This window comes from Acipenser ruthenus, chromosome 11 (genome assembly GCF_902713425.1).
Source record: "Acipenser ruthenus chromosome 11, fAciRut3.2 maternal haplotype, whole genome shotgun sequence".
Taxonomy (NCBI): domain Eukaryota; kingdom Metazoa; phylum Chordata; class Actinopteri; order Acipenseriformes; family Acipenseridae; genus Acipenser; species Acipenser ruthenus.
In genome coordinates, this window is record NC_081199.1 from 14,037,985 (window position 1) to 14,057,297 (window position 19,313).

A 19,313-nucleotide genomic window follows, 5' to 3' on the forward strand; every position below is an offset into this window, starting at 1 on the left:
TACAGTCGTAAACAAAAAATACATTTCAAGAATCACAGTACAAGTATTAATACAATTAAGAGATTCGGTATTATTAGCATTATTTATGTTAAGGCTTCTAAACCTCCATGCAAGCCGTCAAATTAATGAACAATGATTTATATTTGAAATGCATATCTTCAAAACAAACTTATGTGCTGTGACTTATTATAAATGTTAATATTGAAATATCTAAATGTTTAAAAGAAAAACACATGTAGATGTATTTGACTATAAAAGAACAAAATGTCATCATAACAATCCAATATACACATTCAGAAATGTAAATGACATAGCCTATGTTTAATAAAGTAATTATTAATTAAGTAACATTTGTAAATCTAATCATAAAGTAAAAAAAGTTTGTATAACTAAACATTGAGTAATTTTTGTATAATTATTTTCACAAAACTATTCCTTTTTGTTTGGGAATGTTCAGTATTCATGGTAGTCCATGATTCATTGGACCTCGCATATATATATATATATATATATATATATATATATATATATATATATATATATATTGCTTTCCTTTTTGCTCCCACGCAAGCTCAGACTTGTACACACCCCCAATGCAGTTCTGAGTTTAGTTCCCTACAACAGAGAACTCTTAATATTGAGAAGGGCGATGGCTGAAAGGGACAGATATGAATGTGTGAAATTCTCCAACATTGTCGAGGAGGCGAGTGCAGGAGCCTCCATTTCAACAGTAACCATGAACCCAGAAGACAGAGAAGGTACAGTGAGCCCAAAGCTACATCTTTAAAGCATGCTTTATTGGGGAATAATAATGATACTGCTAATAATAATGTTGGACAGTAATGAGATCGGTACAATACGGTAATAGAGGATTGTTCTGTATTTCACGTCCTCGATACATCTTCCACAGTGTTGAATCATTCATGATATAAAGTCATTTATACTGATCTTCACTTTAAATAGCATGTAATAGTCTAGACTTGAATTGCAATCATTGCAAGCAGGTTCTATTTTCACATGTGTGCATACAGATTATATTTTATGACATATTTTATCTTTACTCAAGATAATATACCAGCACAAAGGAGAATTCCAGAGGGTTATAAAAGAAGGTTTTATTAGGGAATGGAATCTACATCAGACTTGAACCAGCAAATAAAATACTTATTTTAATTATAAACTCTTAGAAAACAGATGTCCTGTGGATGCTCTAATAATGTCATATTCATGATTGTTAAATTAAATAGTTATAGGTATAACTGGCATGGACCGGATTACAACACCAGCTACCAAAATGAACTCAAATATGAAAATTAATTCCATTATCTTGCTTAACCAAATTAACCTATTAACTGAAAGGGTTGGTTTTAACTGAGTCCTCTGAAATTCTGATATAGTTACTATCACAACTATTTGGTCAGGTGGTTATAGCTAGCAAGTAGTTTATTACCAAATGATTAAATCGTTAAATTAGATTCTATAGGTACTGTATTGCAAAACAATGAGCCCCACTGTCACTTTACTGTTGTCATGACGACTTAGTTCAAAGGAAGCATGGCAAATGGCTCAACAATACAAATTCAATTATTATTGCCCCTTGTTCGGTCATTTCCATTACTGATTTGTGAAATTTAGAAGAATCATTACCTAAACTGATACACTTTAATTAAGATTATGGAATTGTCCTTTGTTAACAGTGTGCTGTATTGCATGTGCTATATCGTATAATTACCAAGTTTTACTACTGCTAGAAATAGCTTTTGTGCAACACATTTACTTCTACTTGATATAGATTCGGCATCTACTCCAGAATGGGTTTCATAAAATGGGTATCGTTACAGTTTTTTTGTGTGTTTCTGATGTATTATTATTATTATTAATAATAATAATAATAATAATAATAATAATAATAATAATAATAATAATAATAATAATAATAATAATAATAATCATGCACTGGATCCTCATTAGTTCAATTCCAGCATCACATGAGTTGGAGAGATCAGTTTCTTTCATCCTCTCCTCCAGTGTATCTTTTATCTTCTATCTGGTTAAGTAGCGGTTTAATTACAGCACTTTATGATGTATTTATAATTGATCTTATCTCTCTCACTCCCAGCTCCACCACACTGGTCCAGTTCTTGTTCCAGAGTCACCATTGTCCTTGGAGCTGCAGTGTTTGTTTTACTGGTGGTAGTCATCGGCATGGGAATAGCAAGTAAGAGCAACAGGTTTATATTGGCAACAGGCTCTCACTAGAAAATCATGACTACAGCAACATCTTCAAAGTGAGTTACAATGAGAGGAGGCCATTCACACCAGCTTACTGTGCTAAACATTCCAGACCTTTTCTAAATAACAAATACATTTCTGAATTTATAAAAAAATAATTGTGTTACAATATTGTTGACTCAATAAAAAGCCCCTTCAAAGATTTATCAATGAATATATAGTTTTACATATTACATTTGTTTACAAATATTGAAGAAGATACCTGTAATTGATTTACAGATATCATTGGCAAAAATGCCTGTTATTTATTGATTTTATTTATTTATTGCATTTATATGGAACTTTTCATAACAAAGTATCACAAAGCACTGTACAGTACATTTAAAAACACCATTTACACAACACAATAGCTACATTTTAAATAACATATGTTTAATGTTAAAAAAGCAGAAATTTAAAAGTTACATTAAAACCCACTAAGATAAGAAAGCCGTTTTATAAAAGTATGTTTACAGTCTTGACTTAAAAACTGCAACAGTCCCAGCTTCCCTGACAAAAGAAGGGAGGGCAACCCATAATATAGGGGCTCTGCAAGAGAAAGCCCTAGGAATCAAATCAAATCAAATGTATTTTGCATAGGTGCTTCACATTACAAATAAGGTATTATGTTCACTTTTCCTGATTTTAGAATTCTAGCGGCGGTATTCTGAATGAGCTGTAAGCGAGTCAGCATACCTTTTGTGATACCAGAGAGAAGTGCATTACAGTAATCAATTCTAGATTAAACAAAGGAATGCATTAGTCTCTCAGCATCAGATACAGAAATAACTGGGCTAAGTTTGGCTATTTTGTAAGTTACTTTTGTAAGTTCACTAAAATAAATCTCAAATGATAGATCAGGATGACCCTCACATTTTTCATTTCTAGTTTAAGATTTCTAAGAGATTACTATGGTCGAGCACATGGAATGTCACATTTTGTCACATTGAGAGCCCACTATTAACATCTGTTTTATCTGAATTTACCATTAAATAATTCTGAGACATCCAACACTTGATGCCTGCAAGACAAGCAGCAGGTCACTCCCCAGCAGAAGTATTTCCTGGCATTAGGGACAGATATAGCTGGGTATCATCCTCATAGCAATGGAAGATAATATCACCTAACAGTAGCATATATAACGAAAACAACAAGGGACCTAGAATGGAGCCCTGTGGAACACCACAGACAACTTCCAATAATGCCGATTTTACCTCCCCAATAGAGACAAACTGAAATCTATCAGAAAGATATGATCTGAGCCAGGATAAGACAAGGCCAGACAGTCCCACTGTGCTTTCAAAATGATTCAGTAGGATGGAATGGTCTACAGTATCAAAGGCAGCACTTAGATCTAGAGGAATTAAAACTAGCATAAAGCCAAAGTCAGAGCTTATCAGCAGATCATCACAACTCTGACAAGGGCTGTCTCCGTGCTGTGTGCAGCACTGAATCACAAGCTGAAACCTCTCAGATACACCATTAAGATATATTGATCTTCACTTCTACATGGCATTTAATAATAAAATAATTGTCTTTTTTTAGTGCAGCTTTGTCCAGAACCAGCACCGGAAATTGAACTCAGGAAGATGTTTTGTGTTGATCCTAATACTGGCATTGAAGGTATTTCTCATGACTATTGACACCCTGCTAACACAGCAATAATGACTATGTGAGACATTTGATTTAGTTTAAAGTAGTATATTAACATCTACAGTATACCAGAGATCCAAGATCAGAACATCCAAATGAGTGAGATTAAAAGAAAAAAATATTTGGGAACATTCCAATTAAATGCATTGTCAATTCCTTTCTTATAGGAGTGAGACTGAGCAATTTAGTTTAGGGATCTATTATAAGTGGTTATGAATAGCACACAAAAAAACAATGGCAAAAGTGTATAATAAGTGTATTGCAAAAACAAAGCAACCCCATACAATTGGTGAGACTGACATATAAAGACAGACAGACTATATCCGTTATAGGTGATTATAAACAATAGCACAAAAAACAATGACAAAAGTGTGTAATAATAATGTTAGTATTTCTATTCATATTCTATAATTGTTAATAGCATAATTAATAACATGTTTATAGATTGTTTATAATCACTTATATCAGATCCCTAAACTAAAGTGTTACCAAAAGTTCTTAACAAGTGTCTCACTCCAAACTATTCTAAAATGTCTATTAGAAAATAATGTTAAAACTCTGGATTTGTAAGTAATGCATATTATTATTATTATTATTATTATTATTATTATTATTATTATTATTATTATTATTATTATTATTATTGAAATGGCTGCTGTTTTAGATTTCGTACTGCTTGTCTTGTGTAGAAGTTAAAAGCAATAAGATCAATAAATCGGTAAAAGAGGTTAAGGAAATTGCGGAGAGACTATGCAATAAAGGCATTATATCAAAAGAATAAAAAGAAATACATGCACCCACATCATGCAAGAACAGGCCTAGCAAGAGGAAATCCGAAAATGCACAAAGAAAATCACCTTATGTGAATGATAGTCAGCACGATTGATAATCCAACACACATAATACCTGAAATAGCAGAAAAAACAATTTAGGTCACACATTGAGAAATTATCAAGCTATGTTAAGGATACAAACACAATTTTTAAAAAGACATGAATCACTAAAGCATAACCTTCCAGAGAATACAATTTTATTTTGCATGGATGTAAAATCCTTGTACCCAAGTGTCCGTCGTAAAGAAACTTTAGAACCTTGTCAAAAAGCACTTGATAATAGACTAGATAAATCAATACCTACAGCAGAGGTGCTGAACATAATCAATGTAGTTTTAGAAAACAGTTATTTTACATTTGTTGATAAGAATTACAAACAAAACTATGGTACTGCAATAGGATCTAAATTAGGAATGCATTTTGCCAGTACATACATGGGGAAATGGGAAGAACAATTACTTAGAAAATCGGAAAGAGAACCTTTAGAATGCATTCGGTTTGTAGATGATATTTTGGGGGTTTGGACACATGGAGAAGAATCTCTTTTCCAGTTTCATAAAATGGCAAATGAAATACACAGTAATATTAAAGTGGACCTTCGATGGACAAGAAAATAAATAGAATTTTGAGATTCCATAGTAAAACTTGAAGAAGGTTCAATTGAGACTAACCTCTTCTGTAAACCTACTGACATGCACCAGTATTTACACATGTCCTCTGCACATCCAATACACACTAAAAGGGCGAAGAATATGCTCAAAAGAAAGTGACTATGTAAAAAAAAAGAAATGTATTAAAAACAAATCTTAAAAAAAGGAAACAAAGAAAGAATTATAGAGACGGAGTTAAGAAAAGTAGAGAAACTAAAAATAGGTTATCTACTAGATTATAAAAATAGAGATAAAAGGTCAAAAGAGTCCCATTAGTAATGACTTACTCTAAACTTGTGCCTAATATTTCTAAGATAGTTTGGAAACACTTGTGGATTCAATCTAATTCATAAAAATTGAAAAAAGTATTTCTTAAGGCCCCAATTGTAGCATTCAAAAGAGAAGCTAATTTAGGTGATATTTTAGTTCACAGTAAACATAAAAGAATAATTGACAGAATAGGTTCTACAAATACATAAGAACATATGAACAAAACATATCCACTAAAAACTAATACCGACTGTAAAAATAGCAATGTTTTTTATGGAATAGCCTGTGAAAAATGTGATGAAATAAAATATGTTGGAGAGACTAGAACAACTTTATATAAAATAATTCAGAATCACCTTTCATTAATTAGAAATAAAAAAATGAATGAACCAATAGTACAGCACTTCACCAGTCAGGGAAATGACATACATGATGTCAAGTCTGTAGTATTAGAACAGCTAAAATTAGACGAATGTGACATATAGAACATAAATTATGTCAAGCTTGTAGTATTAAAACAGCTAAAATTAGACAATGTGACATATAGAAGAATAAAAGAAAGTAAATGGATAAATAGACTGAACACGATTATGCCAGTGGGACTCAACAGAAAAGAATGAACTAATTAACACCAGCAAATATCTAACTTTTAAATAAATAAATAAACAAAATTCATTCAAAAGTTGTGGATGCTGATGCGCTGGGGAGGCCAAATCAAGACCGATCCTCAGAGCCAGCATTGCATGATATAATAAAAATATAAGTTTATATAAAGTAATGTTAATTAAAATTAATACATATGTAAAGATAGAAGTAAAAATGATGTCACAATATATAGAACACAATTGTAAGAATAAATCATGGATTTGAATACAAACAATAACAAGTAGTTGTCATGCTGTCAAAAACCTATAAATACCTCCAATGTTTTGATTCAAACACAGGCTCCCTTGATAAAGATATGTACAACACATCGAAACGTTGGGCAGCTGGCTCTTTGAGCTGTCAAGCAATTAAAAAAATGTATCGCGATTAATCTTGTGATTACATTTCTTATCTTAGTTAATCTTGGTTTTAATTGCATATTTAATTGATACAATCACTGCGTGCATCTTATTCATTAGTTTTAATACTGATGCTATTATTATTACTATTATTATTATTTTAAATTATTTTAAATTTAAACTTTAAATTTTCTTATTGCCTATAAGGCCTTACATGGTCATCAAGATCTGCTGACCCCATATTTAGTTATAATGTATTTATTTATTGCATTTATATAGCGCTTTTTATACAAAAGTATCACAAAGCACTGTACAGTAAAAGCATTTGTACAGCATGTTACACATATAACTGCCACAATCAGACCGTTTAATAACAGATTTAAATGACAGTATACACAAAAGCAGCAATTTTAAAGTTACATTAAAACCCGCTAAGATAAGAAAGCCATTTTGTAAAAGTGCGTTTTTAGGCTTTTTAGTTTGGTAGCATATATAATGAAAACAACAAGGGACCTAGAAAGGAGCCCTGTGGAACACATGCCCTCAGTGCCCCTCGTCTTTGGAACTTGCTCCCGATTCATATCAGGAATACGAGCACAACTGAATCTTTTAAATCCAGGCTTTTTTTATATTTCTTTTATAAAGCGCCCTGGAATGTTTGCATTAAGAGCACTATATAAGTGAAATTATTATTATTATTATTATTATTATTATTATTATTATTATTATTATTATTATTATTATTATTATTATTAAAAACAACCCAGCATAAAAAACCTGTTGTCCTATTTCTGGATTAATAGTGTTGCCCCTTCTTTGTAGTTTTATATTTATTTACACAGAAACATTCCAGCATGATAACAATGAGGAGGAGGCAACAAGGGGAGTGATTTAAACAGTGTGAAACTCAAATGTGCTAACAGAGAGAGAGGAGATCAGTGGGAACAGAAAAGAGCAGGGAGGGAGAGAGAGATGTCCTGTTCCCCCACCCCATCCAGAGTAGAGTGGGAGAGGACACAGCGAGAGGAAAGGGCACCAGAGTGGTAGATTTATCAGGGGAGATCCAGGTTTCAGTGAGAGCCTCGGAAATCCAAGAGAGAGGGGAGAGGCAAAGGCAGAGAACAGAGAGCAGCAATTCCAGAGAGAGCACGGGGGTGAGCAGAGGAAAGGGGGAGAGGCAGGGAGATCCCCTGAGAACACAGAGTCCGACAGCATGTCCCCCTGCGGTTAAGCTCTCCCTTTTGGCAGATCAGTCATTCTGGGATCATCCGGCTACAGCTCCTGCTTCAGGCCAAGCCACAAGCCGAGCAGCAGCCCTAAGAGTTTGCTGCCACAGGCTCAGAGCCCCTTTTCAAGGGAGCTCCTCTTTCAGAAACTTCTGGGCTTGTTGGCAGCAGCTTCCCAGACCCTTCCATTGGGTTTCCTGCACATACTTTCCTTTGCAGGCCTGGTTCAACAGCAGGGTTTTTCAGCCCGCGTTGAACCGCAACCGCCTATTGACAGTGTCTCGTCACGGTCAAAAGGCACTATCTTTGTGGAAACAGCCTGCCCATCTACACCTCAACGTAGCGCTGGGCAGTGTCACCAGAAGGGAGGTTGTCACCACGGACACGTCCAGCCTGGGCTGGGGCATGTGGAATGGAAGGGGGGCGCAAGGTGTGTGGAACCCCCCTTGGCAGGGTCTCCACATCATTGTTTTGGATATGCAGACAGTTTGCAGGAGGTTCGAAGGAGATGTGCTTGTCCATACAGACAACACAACAGTGGTGTCTTATATCAACCACCAGGGCAGCCTTAGGTCGCCCAGTCTCTATTGCGTGGCCCGCAAGCTTTTGCTCAGTACTGCCTGAGGTGACAAACTGGGTGGCAGATCTCTCAAGGAGAGTTCCCAGCGTAAATCAGCCTACTTAACAGCTCCGGCTGTTTCACGGTCGATCGATACATTATTTCTTAGCAGACGCCTTTATCCAGGGCGACTTACAATTGTTACAAGATATCACATTATTTTTTCATACAATTACCTATTATACAGTTGGGTTTTTACTGGAGCAATCTAGGTAAAGTACCTTGCTCAAGGGTACAGCAGCAGGGTCCCCCACCTGGGATTGAACCCAAGACCCTCGGGCAAGAGTCCAGAGCCCTAACCACTACTCCACACATTATACAGCCAGCAGGACGTGGAGAAGCTGGCTTTGGCCCAATTCCCAACTGTACAGGCATCCCCTGGTGATGGCGAACTAGCCTCCCAGGCGATGGCAAACTAGCCTCCCCAGGTGATGGCGAGCAGGCCTCCCCTGGCATTGCAAGCTCAGCAGCCCTAGGCGATGCAGGCTCGGCAGGCTCGGCAGCCCTAAGCGATGCAGGCTCGGCAGCCCTTGGCGATGCAGGCTCGGGCAGGAGTTGATCCTTGGGAGGCGATGGCGGAAACAACGGGTAGTCTCCCTCTTGCAGTGGAGGTGGGAGCTGCAGGCAGTCTCCCTCTGGTGGTGGAGGTGGGAGCAGCAGGTAGTCTTCTATCTCTGGAGACTGATGCGGCTCTCTCTCGTCACTGGAGACTGGTATGGCTCCTCCTCTTTGGGCGCTGGATGCTCAGGCTCCACCCTCTTGGGATCCCTTTCCTCACCGACAAGGCCCCAACTTGCCCAGAGAGCTCGGACGTTGGTGTCCAAGCTGCCACCTTGGTATATAACTGAAGACCTGGTCAAAAAGTACAGCTAACTATGCATCATGGCCATGGTCCTCCTAAGGTTGAAGAGTGGACAACCATGACTCAACCACACGTTCCAAGCTACTTTCATTAATAATTATAGTTAAGATGCTCTGCAAATAAACAAGTGTATATCTTTATTTGCAGCAAAGGTGTGTGAGATCTGTCCAGACGGATGGAAGAAAGGATACAAAGAGAGCTGTTACTTCATTTCCACAGAATCTCAATCCTGGGACATTGCTAACAGTTACTGTTCAAAAGTTGGTGCTCATCTCGTTGGGATAGAGAATGAGGAGGAACAGGTAAGGGCAACTGAGAATAGTTAGTTATATAATCTTCTGAGAGCCCAGAGTAAGAGTATCTGTATAACCTTCCTTGTATCCCAGCAGTATTGTTCTACCGTTTTTTGACTGTTAATCGTTTTTTTAGTAAACAGTTGTTGTTTATTTCTACAGAACTTCCTTCAGGGAGTTCAATCAAGTTCCTATTACTGGATTGGACTTAATTGTAAAGAAAAAGATTGGAAATGGCGTTGGGCTGATAACAATGAGCTTGATGAGAAAAAGTAAGCCTCTTGTCTCAATTTAACTGATTTAATTTGTTCTGAAAATGTTTTTTATCAGTTTTACTGCTGAAGTTTAAGTGCACAATACAAGAGTCACTACTACAACCCACTTACCAATCAAAAGGTCCTCTATTCCTGCTCTTGTCAATTGCCTTTGGGAGCCTTTGAAGTCTCCGCCTGAACTCGTCAGGCATCTGACCAGTAGGGGGCACTGGTCTGCAGTGAGGTGAACTAGCCCCAGATTTTCTCAAGGTCAAAATCCCTGTTAGTTCCTTAGCCAGGAATGACAACCTGGCGCAAGCAGTAATTAAACTGCGCTTGAACTTCTCACCCTGTCTTTTACTCGGTTAACCACGTGGAAACTATTTTTACATTTTTAAATAGGAAAAATTAGTTTAGTCTTTCAACTTTCACTGTCTGATTTCAAGGTAGTGTTCATGCTAACCATACTTTCATTGTTTCTTGCAGGATTTCCCTGTCCAAATCTGATCCCTCCTATCGTTGTGCATATGTGTATAAGGACAAGATATTTTCATATACTTGTGACTATAAATATAAATGGATCTGTGAGCGGGAGGTTGTGCACCTATGAATGGACCCACAAACATTTGCTTGAGGAAAAAAAGAGCAACTTAGTGCATCCTGGTAACACAAATTAAAATGCTTGTAACTGTGCACATGCAGCTTTTTAATAAGGGGAGTGAAATATTGGTAATAATATACATATATAAAATCCACAAAAGAGGTGAACTAAAAATATTTGCTGATTAGCATTCATATTATTTAACACTGAATAGTTCATTTCATTCAGCAAAAACTGTTCTGTTAAAACAAGACCCCTGACAGTAAATGGATTTCAAACATTTTGGTTGAGAAACCAAAGTTCAATAGATTAGTAAAGTTTCAAAGTCACAATGCATAGCCTAAATACGTAGTTACAAACCCAATAGGCTTAATAGCTGTCATTCCAGGAAAATAAAAATAAAATACAACCACAATGCAGTGGAAACCCTAGAAACTGAAGAGCAGACATCATGCAGAAACACAATGCAGTGGAAACCCCAGACACCGAAGAGCAGACTTCATGCAGAAACACAATGCAGTGGAAACCCCAGACACTGAAGAGCATGCATCATGCAGAAACACAATGCAGTGGAAACCCCAGACACTGAAGAGCATGTGTCATGCAGAAACACAATGCAGTGGAAACCCCAGACACTGAAGAGCATGCGTCATGCAGAAACACAATGAAGTGGAAACCAAACACACAGAAGAGCAGGCATCATGTTGAGAGAATGTTCACAGGATTGTAGCAAACCAAAAAATGTATCAACTCTTGTGTCATAGCGAAACTCTCAGTTCACAGCAGTGCAGCAGCGGCTCTGTTTTGTTCCACAGCAGCGGCTCTGTTTTGTTCCACAGCAGCGGCTCTGTTTTGTTCCACAGCAGCGGCTCTGTTTTGTTCCACAGCAGTCCAGCCTTGGCTCTGTTTAATGTACTGTATGCTGAGCTCTTTCCTCCACAACAGAAGTAGATTGGTTTCAACTTTTGAAAGTAAGTAGAAAACAAAACAAAAATGCCAGGAACTATTCAGGTAGTCACAGAAACGAGAAGCTGGCACACAGTATGGGTTTCATAGTCTTAAACAAACCATCTATCAATCAATCAATCAATCAATCAATTAACTCCTTAAAGGGCAGCTTATCTTTTTGCAACATGTAATTTTTTTTAAGGAATAGTTTCAAAGGGACAGTCAGGATGTCACAATCTAACATGGCATTTCTTTTAAGGGGTAGTTTCAAAGGTGCAGTCAGGCTGTCACAAGCAACATGTCAAGAACAATTAATAAAACAATTAACTGATTTGAAAAATCATTTTTAAAATAATTAAAATATAGCGCCACCGCCACTAACTGCCTAACCCTTATTTCCAATGAACCTCATTTGTCTGTATTGATGTTAATAAGTGGGTCAATAAATCAGCCCTGGGCAGAAACACTAGCAGGAGCAAGGTTTGTTAAAGCAGGGGTTCCCAAACTTTTTACACACCTGTTCAGCTGCATTACGCACTGTTGCCCACTATTAGCACTCCTTGCGAAAATGTCAAATTAAAAGCATTGTATATGTTTAAACCTGCAACATTATAAATAAACCTAATCTGAACTGTCCTTTATTCATTTAAATAAATATTGTGAATGATGGAAATCACATAGGATATGCACTGAGTGAACAGATAAATAAACTCTTTAATTTTAGTAAATAAAATAAATTGCAAAAACTAAACAGACATTTTTATCAAACCTTTAAATTAGGTACCTTTGTATAATTGAAGCTTTTAGAAATGCAGTTATTTTTCTTGGTCATTAAACACGAAAGAAGTGCATGTCTCTTATTATTCCCATTCATAAATACCTGAACATGAATCACTTTTGAGTAAAACCAGTACAACGTGCACAAAAACATAACTCTTGAATCCTAATTTCTGAACACTGTAACTAAAACGACCTGCCGTTATTTCTCATGCTGAACTGTCATGCACAAAAAAGAAGAAAAAAGTTTACAAACGACAGGAGGCCATTCAGCCCATCTTGCTCGTTTGGTTGTTAGTAGCTTATTGATCCCAGAATCTCATCAAGCAGCTTCTTGAAGGATCCCAGGGTGTCAGCTTCAACAACATTAATGGGGAGTTGGTTCCAGACCCTCACAATTCTCTATGTAAAAAAGTGCCTCCTATTTTCTGTTCTGATTGCCCCTTTACCTAATCTTCATTTGTGACCCCTGGTCCTTGTTTCTTTTTTTTAAGTCAAATAAGTCCCCTGGGTCGACATTGTCTATACCTTTTAGGATTTTGAATGTTTGAATCAGATCGCCGCATAGTCTTCTTTCTTCAAGACTGAATAAATTCAATTCTTTTAGCCTGTCTGCATACGACATGCCTTTTAAACCCAGGATAATTCTGGTTGCTCTTTTTTGCACTCTTTCTTGAGCAGCAATATCCTTTTTGTAACAAGGTGACCAGAACTGAACACAATATTCTAGGCGAGGTCTTACTGATGCATTGTAAAGTTTTAACATTACTTCCCTTGATTTAAATTCAACACTTCTCACAATATATCCGAGCATCTTGTTGGTTCGGTTTTGTCTCCCTTTTTGTGGATCGGTATTACGTTTGCAATTCTCCAGTCTGCCGGTACAAACCTTGTGTCAAGAGACTGTTGCATGATCTTGGTCAGCGGTTTGTAAATAATTTCTTTCATTTCTTTGAGTACTATTGGGAGAATCTCATCCGGCCCAGGGAATTTGTTTATTTTAAGAGCTCCTAGTCCCTTTAACACTTCTGCCTCTGTTATGCTAAAGTTATTTAAAACTGGATAGGAACAGGTCAACATGTGGGTTATGTTGTCCGTATCCTCCTTTGTAAAAACTTGTGAAAAGTAATCATTTAATATATTTGCTATTTGTTTCTTTGTCTATGATTTTGCCATTTGTATCTCTTAGACATTTAACCTCCTCTTTGAATGTTCTCTTGCTGTTATAATATTGGAAAAACATTTTGGAATTGGTTTTAGCTCCCTTATCAATGTTTATTTCTATCTCTCTCTTGGCCTTTCTAACTTCCTTTTTGACTTGCTTTTGCAGTTCCAAGTACTCTTTCTGTGTACTTTGTTTTTGGTCCCTTTTAAACGCTCTGTAAAGCTCCTTTTTTTGCTGAATATATTTTTTTTAATTAAATTAAACCATTTTGGCCATTTTGTTTTAGACTTAGATTTGTCTACTTTTGGGATGTATTTATTTTGCGCCTCTAGTACTACATTTTTTAAAAACAGCCTTCCTTTTCTGTGGATGTTTTCTCTATTTTAGTCCAACCTATTTCTGTTAGTCTCTGTTTCATACCTTCATAGTTTCCCTTTCTGAAACTGTAAACCTTAGCTTTAGTCATTACTTTTGGGGTTTTAAAAAGTACTTAAAATGTGACCATGTTGTGGTCTGAGTTTGCCAATGGTTCTCTGACCTCTGTTTTAGTTACTCTGTCTTCGTTGAAAAGACTAAATCAAGGCATGCCTCCCCTTTAGTCGGTGCCTTGACAAATTGCGATAGGAAGCCGTCATTTGTCATTTCTACCATTTCAATTTCAACTGTCGTCTCACCATCGGGTTTTCCCATTTTATATGGGTGAAGTTGAAATCCCCCATTAGTATGGCTTCTCCTTTGCTACACGCATTTCTAATGTCATTGTATAACAGATTATTTTGCTCGGTGTCTGAATTTGGCGGTCTATAGCATGCGCCTATTATTATGCCCTTTGAATTTTTGTCCATTATTCAGACCCATATTGATTCAGCATTGTTTTCTATGTCCAGATTTAACACCTGGGAATAAAATGTTTGAAATGATTCTTATACAGTAAATGAAACCATTTCAAACTATAGTGGAGGCCATTGCCATTCTTGTTGATGGTGTGCACACAAAATCAAAGACAATTTGGCAAGATATAGTGGAGGTTTGCAAAGTGAAGTCTGCTCTTTCTTATCTGAAAGAAAACAATCCACTGTAGATGTCATTCTGTCAATGTTGAGAATTTAGTAGACATTTGTGGGAGCTATGTTGAACTGTCTCAGAACAGCGCAGTGATCTTCAATACAAAGTTCTGCTAGATGAGGCACATATTGGCCAGCTATCAAGCAGCAATGTAGATGTGTTGAGGAACCATGTCATACCTTCAAATGCGTCATCCATGCATGCAGTGTATGATGTGTTTAGCAAGGTAAGCACAGAGGCTCCACGTGTTTGCTTGATGCCAAAACTAAAAACTATGTGTGTTCACAAGTCTTGAATCAGCTGTTGTTAACATTGGTGATGTTATCTTCCAAGATGGCATGAGCTATGTTGCTCTGCCACAGGTCAAGAGTCTGTCAGGCTTGTGCATTATGAGTGTGTCAGGCTTGTGCATTATGAGTGTGTCAGGCTTGTGCATTATGAGTGTGTCAGGCTTGTGCATTATGAGTGTGTCAGGCTTGTGCATTATGAGTCTGGTGGCAGAGAAAATTCTTGCTGACTGTGACAGGATGGCTGAGTGATGACGTCCCCAGACCAGACAGCTGACACAGACACACAGTAGAGAGTGACACAGGAATGAATCTTCAGTCCTGTCCCATCCTGTCCTGTCAAAAATGTTCCTGTCTCATCCCGTCCCATGAAAAAGTCATCATTTCCAATCCTGTCCCATCCTGTAATGTCCACATTTTTCCTGTCCCATCCCGTCCTTTAACTTTTTTTTTAAATTCCCATCCCATCCCATCCCTTGATATACAGAGATCATTATTTTGAGGTACAGATATTTTTGTATTCATGTATAAAATTATGGTTTATAGGGTTCTGCATTAAACACTAATGGTATACTATTAGTAATTTGTTTTTAGTTTTTTTCAGAATAAAATAAAGTGCAAGCACAGGGTCTTTATTACTATTTATATCTTAGCAGATGCCCTTATCTATGGCGACTTACAATTGTTACAAGATATAACATTATTTTTACATACAATTACCCATTTATATAGTTGGGTTTTTACTGGAGCAATCTAGGTAAAGTACCTTGCTCAAGGGTACAGCAGCAGTGTCCCCACCGGGGATTGAACCCACGACCCTCCGGTCAAGAGTCCAGAGTCCAGAGCCCTGGGCTCCCGAGTGGCGCATCCAGTAAAAGCACTCGCTAGAGTGCAGGATGCGCTCTATAGCCTGGACGTCGCCGGTTTGAGTCCAGGCTATTCCACAGCCGACTGTGGACGGGAGCTCCCAGAGGGCTCAATTGGCCGAGCGTCGCCCGGAGGGAGGGAGGCTTAGGTCGGCCAGGGTGTCCTCAGCTCACCGCGCAGCAGCGACCCCTGTAGTCTGGCTGGGCGCCTGCGGGCTTGCCTGTAAGCTGCCCAGAGCTGCATTGTCCTCCGACGCTTTAGCTCTGAGGCGGCTGCACGGTGAGTGCGCAGTGTGTAAAGAAGCGGGCGGCTGACGGCACACGCTTGGGAGGACAGCGTGTGTTCATCTTCGCCCCTCCCGAGTCAGCGCAGCGGTGGGAGCGGTGAGCTGAGCCTAAAAAATAATTGGGCATTTCAAATTGGGGAGAAAATAATAAAAACTAATTGGCAACGACTAAATTAAAAAGTCCAGAGCCCTAACCACTACTCCACACTGCTGCCCAATATAATTATGTAATATATAAATTCTGTAATATAAAAACAACTGTGTAGAGTTTTGTGCGACAGTTTTCGCAAACCGGTTTCTAAGTAACTCGGCTCAGAGTTTTTAGTATGTCAGTGAAATACAGTATTACAAACCATCAATTCATTAAAAAGAAAAAAAAAAATGGTATTGAAATAATATTTCATAAAAGTTCAGGGAGTATCCATCATGTATTTATTTATTAAAAATTGTAGTATTATACATACCCCTATACATACAACAATATGCTTTAGTAAATTAAATTTTACGTTATTGTAATGTGCCACTACAAGTTGAACCATTTGGGAACTGCTGTGTTATTTTTTAAACTATTTCGTAGCCTATTTGATATGTGTTACACACACGGTTAATTTAAATCAACGTGAGTTTTATTTCGCAGGGAGATTCATGTCACTCATCACTGTAATTTTTTCCTCATAGCTCTCAGATAGGGTTGCTAACATGCTCCAGAATCTCGGGACACTTTAAGGCAGGTCCGGTTTTGTAAGTCACCTCTCTAAACTGCAATGTATTCAGTAAAGTGAGTGTGAATTGCTTGAGCAGTTTAGTAAATGTATTTAATTGTTTAATTGTGGTGGCGATTCTATCCGCAGAGCCTCGTAACAACGATTAATCGTATTGCTTGATTTTTTTCATACCGTACAATAAACAATAGCTATCAAAATAGCGCAACACCATTATTATAGATAACTGTGCACTCACCTGCACTCTTTCATTTAACCTTGTGGCAGCAGGTAAAGTTTCTGTTTATTGAATATTTCTTGCTTCACACAATCCCGTCCAGCAGAGACTTAGAATGCCAAAGACGTTTCTGCTGTGGGGGGAGGGGGCTAGTGGTAAATTGTAAGTTTCAAACTGAAATCTTATTCAGGGATATGTTTCCATTTGGTAACAAAAATACTATTAACTAAAAGGCTGAAAACTATAGATTGTGCGCACCCCTTGTTAGTAGCTGCCAGTCTGTTTTTCATTCAACAATTTCCTTCAGTTTTCTTGACAGTTTTTGTAGATTCGGTATTCGGTCGAATCTTTTGAGATGGATATTATATATTGTCTGAATCCCAAAGACTTGGATTCGGTGCATCCCTACAAAAGATACAGTGAGCAGCAGTGTGGAGTAGTGGTTAGGGCTCTGGACTCTTGACCGGAGGGTTGTGGGTTCAATCCCCAGTAGGGGACACTGCTGTTGTACCCTTGAGCAAGGTACTTTACCTAGATTGCTCCAGTAAAAACCCAACTGTATAAATGGATAATTGTATGTAAAATAATGTGATATCTGTATAATGTGATATCTTGTAACAATTGTAAGTCGCCCTGGATAAGGGTGTCTGCTAAGAAATAAATAATAATAATAATAAACGTGGTGATGAACGTTCCTCAGCTGTGCTTGTGAGTGACTATCTAGTTGTGCAGACACAAGATCTCCTGCAAGCAAAAAGGACTCCTGGTGTTCTACAGATCCGTGCCTTTGATAACAGTACAGAAGTGCACTACTCTGCAAACTCTACAATGCACGTGTTCTGTAGTATGATGCATTCTTGTCAGTCATCACTTTTATGGGATAAATAATACAAATTGTGTCTGGGATTCAGAGAAATTTGCCAACTGTCCAATCCAACACTGCTTCACACAGCAATTTCAAGTTACCATGGTTACAGGACATAAGGGGATCTTCTTCAGCAAGATGTCACAGAGTTTATGATGTCAGTCTGTGACCGGGTCTTACGTTACTTGCGTGGATAGCCGCTGTTTACAAACTACAGAGAGACAACAGGGAGGTGGATTTGAAACGCCGACACAGGCGCGCAGGATTTATTAACACAAACAGAAATGAAAGTAAAGGTGGTCATGTGACGTTACCAGCCATGGTAACGCACAGAGGACACATACAGCAAGCTGTACAAAAGGCAAAATAAAACACAGTACAAAAACTACAAATAAAAGGTGCCCCAGAGGGCGAGCGCTAGCCTTAAAACGAGGCGTCCCGCTCCAGGAACCGGCTACACTACGTAACCCTCGCTATACATCACATGGGATCACTATCCCCTAACTAACCTACTCATGAGTCGGTATTCATACAATGACTCGTGCTGCTTCATACGGCCTTGGCTGGGCAAGCGCCACTTGCAGTCTCAGGGTTGCGGAGCTGTCGTTCCTGCAGCGCGGACCCTCTCCTCCCGAGTATACGCCGCTCCCGTCTGGCATGGCGTTGCAGTCGCCTCGAACCATCTCCCGCGGATGCTGTTAAAATGACGGACACTCGATCAAGGTCCAGCACAGCCAATCACTTACTGCCCTTCCCCTCAACCAAGCCTACCAGGCAGCAAGTCTAAATCGAATTGTCTGGAAAACAATAATTCAATTAAACAAATCAACTCCAAAACAACACACAATCAACCCATTTCCCCATACAAATTATATCCACACTAAATACACACGTGCAGGGCAATCGCCCTGCTACACAGTCATAAATGTTTTACAGGATGAGGGTGTTCCAATGTGTGAACTGTTCAGTTAGCTATACATGTAAGTACAGGTGCCTCTCATATTGGCAATATTGAAATGATGTGCTGTGGCTTTGGTTGTATGTGCCACAAGTGTCATCTGTAAAATTCTACAGGTTGTTGAGAAAGGCTGAGAGTGGATGGCAGTGCAGTCAATGTGGCAGGAACAAAACATGGTGGATTACTCCAAGTATGTAGAGTATGATAAGACACTGTACCTTAACCAGATAAAAAAAAAGAAAATCTACAAAGTACAATTGTTTGAATCTGTGGGTAACGGTCTATGTTAACAATTTTTTCAAATGATATTGTAGTACTGCATGTCCCCACATTATGTGTGCTGTCTCATGAACATGTGTTATGTGGTTCATGTAAAGGATTTGATGAGGTTTTATTTTAATTCTGATGGGAATTCTCTTCACCTTTCATCTCTGCTGTTTTGCAGTTAGGGCTTCTTTTCTCTGCAGTCATGGCTCATTGTTATTGTTATCATGGGGTACGTGTGTCATTTTATAAAATGGGTTGGATATATCTACGTCCTGATTGGCTGATAGGCATTCCAAGCCATTGAATTATTACAGTACAACAAACTTGTAAAAACAAGTCCCAGCAACAAACAA

At 38.0% G+C, this 19,313-nt stretch overlaps 1 protein-coding gene across 1 annotated transcript; it reads left to right on the forward strand.

Annotated features, from left to right (window-relative positions):
• The first annotated feature begins 639 nt into the window (after nt 1–639).
• LOC117426404 (natural killer cells antigen CD94-like) lies at nt 640–12,120 on the forward strand. Its single transcript, XM_059033390.1, has 6 exons — nt 640–758; nt 2,120–2,218; nt 3,817–3,894; nt 9,536–9,690; nt 9,844–9,953; nt 10,422–12,120. Exons 1-6 carry the CDS (start codon nt 650–652, stop codon nt 10,543–10,545), a joined length of 675 nt encoding a protein of 224 aa, XP_058889373.1. The 5' UTR covers nt 640–649; the 3' UTR covers nt 10,546–12,120.
• The last annotated feature ends 7,193 nt before the right edge of the window (nt 12,121–19,313 follow it).

Excerpts from the sequence above, each read along its gene's own strand:
- LOC117426404 (XM_059033390.1), top strand. The coding sequence starts at position 650 with ATGGCTGAAAGGGACAGATATGAATGTGTGAAATTCTCCAACATTGTC. Across the intron at positions 759-2,119 it reads GAACCCAGAAGACAGAGAAG|CTCCACCACACTGGTCCAGT; the intron begins GTACAGTGAGCC and ends TCTCACTCCCAG. Across the intron at positions 3,895-9,535 it reads TCCTAATACTGGCATTGAAG|CAAAGGTGTGTGAGATCTGT; the intron begins GTATTTCTCATG and ends CTTTATTTGCAG.